The 5453-nt window shown below is 44.6% G+C and overlaps 1 protein-coding gene across 2 annotated transcripts in view; it reads right to left on the bottom strand.

Moving 5' to 3' along the window:
* Positions 1-758: 758 nt before the first annotated feature.
* Positions 759-5453, bottom strand: part of TFAP2C (transcription factor AP-2 gamma) — a 9367-nt gene continuing 4672 nt past the window's right edge. The window contains exons 5-7 of one of the 2 annotated variants that reach the window (XM_012803864.1): positions 4990-5108; positions 2251-2395; positions 759-1293 (exon numbers count right to left, since the gene is read on the bottom strand). In XM_012803864.1, the coding sequence (XP_012659318.1) occupies positions 1008-1293; positions 2251-2395; positions 4990-5108 (550 nt within the window). In that variant the 3' untranslated portion in view covers positions 759-1007. The remainder of the gene's footprint in view (positions 1294-2250; positions 2396-4989; positions 5109-5453) is intronic. The other variant, XM_012803863.2, reaches the window with a different exon arrangement.

The following is a 5453-nucleotide window of genomic DNA, read 5'->3' as shown; positions in this document are numbered from 1 at the left end:
TACACTCAACGCACTGTTTCTCAAAATACAGAGCCTCCACGGGGACTTGGGGATGACAGGCAGCAAACAAATGCTTCATGCCTACCCTTTTCAAGTTTACTCAAAACATCTGAAATAAATATTCAAATAAAGCTTCAATACCTTAAAGGATCATGTCATTTTAAAGAGTCTCCGACTTAAGGAGTTAACTTTCAAAGTTAAAAAAAATAAAATAAAAAGAAAAAAAAAATCAGCAGGCTTTGTTTCTACATGTTTGCTAAAACCAGAAGGCCCCCTTTGAACACGAGTTTTAAAGTGTGTCAAATACCACCTATTAACTAGTTCCTAAACAGACAGAACCTTTGGCTCCTTCTGGAGGATTTAATCTCCAAAGAAGCTGGATAAATACTTTAAATATGGTCGACATAAAAACCAGCCGTTACCTTAACACTGAAAAAAGTTATGTTTGATCTGGATCACATCTAGCAGCTGGGACTACAGGTGCCTGCCACAACACCCAGCTAATCTTAGAGACAGGATCTTGTTCTTGCTGAGGCTGGTCTCAAACTCCTGAGCTGAGGTGGTCCACCAGCCTCAGCCCCCCAGAGGGCTGGGATTTCAGGCATGAGCCACTGTGCCTGGCCTCTATTTGACACTGACATTTCAATGACGAAGTATGTGTGTATTCTTTTTGTTGTAAGCCCAGAGAATTTATTTAAAAAGGTTCTAGAACTTATAGCACCACTTTCAGAGAAAAGAAGAATAGGGTTAAAAAAAAAAAAACAAAAAAAGTTTAATGAGTAAAGAACCAGTACTTGTCACCTTCTGATCATGTTCAAAGTTAGGAGACACTGCAGAGCTAGAGAAACAACTAAGGGATCCAGGAGGGTGTGCAAGACCATCGCTGCCAATCCAGAAACCAAGGGAGGCCTTTTCAATAGTAAGGTAGGTAACAAACTTCCCCCAGGCCAAGGTCTGGGTTGAGAGGATCTCCTTGCTGACTCTCGGGTCCTTTGTTCACACCTATTTTATTTCCTGTGCTTCTCCATCTTCTCCAGGGTTTTGTTAGAATCTGCTGGACTCTGATCTCCGGGGTTCATGTAGGATTTGTCTATGGTTATCAGGGCTTCTTTGATGTAGTTCTGCAGGGCGGATACAGCAGCACAGATGGCCTGGCTGCCAAACCCGTGGGTGATCAGGCTGAAGTGAGATAAGCAGTTCTGTATGTTGGTCTCCAGGACAGGGGTGGGCCTGCTGTTCCCGTTGGGTGTCCGGTCTTGATTGAGAAGGTCTGTGAATTCCTTACACACTTGCCTGTGAAGACAAGTCAACAGACCCTAGTGAGTTCTCTCTAGCTAGTGTTTTACAGAACAAATTACCCGGATGATAACACCTGGGAAGTAGTCAGGATCCTTTGCCTTAACTAAGGAGGGACAATTTTGACGAATACTAATAGCCAACTGCTGCGCTTAGCCCCTGTTATGCATCAGGCCTAGAGTTAAGCTCTTTTCACAAACTATCTTTTTAATCCTTGTGGCAATTAGAAGAGATAACAGGATTAACCCCAGTCTACGGGCCAAGGTCACCAGGACTGGTCAAAGTGGGGCCAGGATTCCAACCCTTGAGGTTAAGTTCACCTGGGCCCATACTTAAGGTTCCAATAAACCAGTTTTGCCAGGACCCCAGAGAATCACATCCCCCCACTGCAAAACTCTCACCCTTCACCTAGGCCGGTTCCTTGTACTCTTTTGCCCCATTTCCTGACTTGACTAGTTCAGCTTCATTTACCATGATTTTAAAATCGACTTACTGTTGGTGTCTATGAGAAATTCCACAGCTGCGCTAAGTAGCTTAATTTGCCCACATATCTCCTACGCATCCACCCTGATCCTCATATCTGAAAAACAACAGTCTGGCTATCAGGAGGCAGAAGACACACATCCCTTTACTGGATGTGACAAAACAAATCTGTTTTCAACACGTCTTTGTAAGATATGCAACACTCACGAAAGGGTAGCTCAACTATTTCGAGCTGAATAACTAAGCAGCTCAAAAAAACTCTGTACTCTGAGCAACACACTTTTTTTCTTGCTTTGTCTAAATCATATAAACAAGTGGACGCACCTGACTTTGTAAAAGCAATTTCCTTGCCACTTTCTTTTGCTTCGCCCTAATTCATTTCACGAATATTTCTTTTTCAAACCATAAAGACTATGCCGGATCTTCGACTTCAGGGTCTGGTGCCCCTGAAGTCAAAGTCTGGATACTCACTGGGCCGCCAACAGCATGTTCTTCCTCGCTGCCATCTCATTTCGTCCTCCAAGGTGGGGTCTGGTTAAATATTCTGCCACGGGTTTGCTAGGGAATTCGGCTTCACAGACATACGCAAAGTCCCGAGCCAAATGAACGGCTTCACCTGGAATCATCAGCAACAGAGTTGGGGAGGTCTGGGGTCACTGCAGGCAAACTGCCCCTGGCCCCCCTCAATTTGTCTCCTGGGCACTTGGCATTCTGAACCGTAATCATCCATCGACACAGAACAAACGATTCACTGGTAGGTAGAACTTCCCGGCTGCACCCCAGAAAGACCAAGGGTGAAGACCATACAATGTGAGCAATAAGGACCCTGAAATGTGTACAGCTTGCCCTCCCTCCACATGTGGGGTTCTGGGCTACCTGGGGAGTCAACCAACCACAGATCAAAATATTCAGAAAAAAAAGAAGGGATGGTTTTATCTATACTAAACATGTATTGACTTTTTCTAATCAGTATTCTCTCAACATATAAATGTAACTATTTATTATAAGTGACCTAGAAATGATTTAAAGTATACAGGGGAGGGTTGAGTAAATTCCCAGCCAAAGGGTACGTCACACGCTTCCTGGGGGAAGGGCCCAACTACCACCTGGACCTTAACTTTACAAAAGGAAACTATGTAACTTAATCGTATGTACCCCCATATTAATCTGAAATTTAAAAAAATTATACACTTAAAAAAAAAAAAAAGCGTCTCGGTGCCTGTGGCTCAAGTGGCTAAGGTGCCAGCCACATATACCTAAGGTGGCAGGTTCAAATCCAGCCCAGGGCCACCAAAAAACAACAATGAAGGCTGCAACCAAAAAATAGCCAGGGGCTTTGGTGGGCGCCTGTGGTCCCAGCTACTTGGGAGGCTGAGGCAGGAGACTGGCTTGAGCCCAGGAGTTGGAGGTTGCTGTGAGCTGTGATGCTACAGCACTCTACCCAGAGGGATAGCTTGAGGCTCTGTCTCAAAAAAAAAAGAAAAAAAAAAAGCATACGGGAGGATGGTGTATATTACACGCAAATACAATACCATTCTATATAAGGGACTTGAGCATTGCCTGATTTTGCTACCTATGGGGGTTCTGGAACCAATCCACTGTGGATACCAAGGGGCTGGACTTGAAAAACTGTAATGAGTCTCCCGCTCAACAAACTGATAATCAGACACACCACACTTTCTCTTAATGATAAATAATAGGATTATTGGGTGAAATAGGACAGTTTGAGGCAAATATGTCTGACAAAAGCAAACTGGTCACTCCTCTTTACAGAAAGGTGATTAAGTCTTGGACACCCATGTCCTTTTTAGTATGTTCTACCTATTACTGAAGGAGGCAAATCTCTAGAATGTTTCTTTAAAAAAGAGAAAGGAGTGGTCTGTTTCCCATTGGAAATGAACATTAGGAGCTCCAAAAGCCAACCCTCCCCTTGTCCAAGCTACCAGAGTGTGGAGGGAGACAACCAAGGGAGTCACCTCCCACCAGAAAGGTGCCCGTCCTAGAATCCAGGAGGCAAGACAGGAGAGCCTTTCAAAAACCCAGATGGTGGAGGGGCCCCCCGGATTACTGCATCAGCAGACAGCCATTGTTCCAACACACACTTTCTTATTCAACCACCCCTGCTTGGCTAGCAAGAAAGCCTAGCAGTGCCACATTCATGCTCCCTGCACACAGAACCCACCATTCTCCATGCGGGACAGCTGGTCTCAGACAGGCAGCTCCTTTCTCCTTGCCCTGACCTCTACAGGCACTCGTAAAAAGGTAGAGCAGGGGTTCTGCCAAGTCTCTTTTTGGACCATAGTCACACCATTAGACCAGGGAAAGAAAATCTTCAAAAGATGGCATTACTGCCTACCGGGAGCCCACTTCTCATTGGCTTCCCCAGCCCCTCGCAGAAGCCCAGCACCCTGTAGAGGGTGCAAACTGCCGAGAGGTTGGTGGAGGCTGCGGCTAAGCCTCTCAAGTGTTCAACTTTCTTTCTGTGAGCACTAACAATGTGCTTGTTTTGTTTTGTTTTTTAATTACTTTTTTTCCCAGCCCCTTGTAAAGGTTGTATTGCATTCTTGGCTACATTCCAGGTCGGGGGGAGAGTCCCCCATTCAAGACACTGCAATGCCAAGTACGACTATCTTAGGACTCATCCATGGCCCAGGGGTTCCAATAGGTTTTTCTTTGGAGGAGAGGACAGAAAGGAGGGAGTCGTGATCTGGGCCAGTCCCATTATATACGGGGGCTTTTCTTTCCTGATCACAACCCCAGTAATCTACTGTTATAAAATCCAGGGATAGCCCTTCTGCCCACCAAGCAGCACCCAGCTCTTTTAAAGTGCCACCAGCTGACCTGTAGCATCTTTTGAACAGGAAATGTCTCAACACCCTTGTCATGTGATTTCTTAGAAAAAACAATTTCTTTTGTTTTGTTTTATTCTATTTTCTTGTGGACTTTTATGCTTCCTTTCATCTTTCAGATGAACAATTAATTTGACAGTGATTTTTCTGGGGAATCCAGAACAGAATACTTGAAAAGCCTGATATTTGCATGTTTACGGATTTGAGAAAATTTTTCTGATTCATTGCAATGAACTTATACAACTCAAACTGCTTTCCTCTCTCTCCTTGTGACTGAGTCTTAAGAGTTGGTTTCCAGCTTTAAAGTATTAAAGTCACAGCACAAATTCAAAACACAACACGAAAACAAAACCCCACTGACCTTCTACTAAAGATGTCAGGAGAGTCACGTGAGCAGCTTTCCGCCTGCCGGCTGGAAGATTCAACCCAATCTTGTCCAACTTCTCCCGCAACGACCGGCCTCCATTTTTTGATTTGGCTCTGAGTGAAAAAGAAAAAATTGACTCTGGCTGCTCTCAAGGAACCACACTTTAGAAATTTTAAATTCTTAAAATGCTGCTGTCAAGCCTGAAATCCATCAATCAAAGACATCAAAGATTGTAAGAACCATAATCAAAAGTGATATGGGTGGGGTTGGCTCACGCCTGTAATCTTAGCACGCTGGGAGGCCAACTATGATGGTGGAGACCAGCCTGAACAAGACAGACCACATCTCTACTAAAAAATAAAAAGTTAGCCAGGCATGGTGGCTGGCGCCTGTAGTCCCAGCTACTCAGGAGGCTGAGGCAAGAGATGCATCCCTTGAACTGAGTTTGACGTTGCTGT

The sequence above is a fragment of the Otolemur garnettii genome, unplaced genomic scaffold, assembly GCF_000181295.1.
Source record: "Otolemur garnettii isolate 467f Iridium unplaced genomic scaffold, OtoGar3 scaffold00023, whole genome shotgun sequence".
Lineage (NCBI taxonomy): Eukaryota > Metazoa > Chordata > Mammalia > Primates > Galagidae > Otolemur > Otolemur garnettii.
This window is presented reverse-complemented; position numbering and strand designations above follow the sequence as displayed.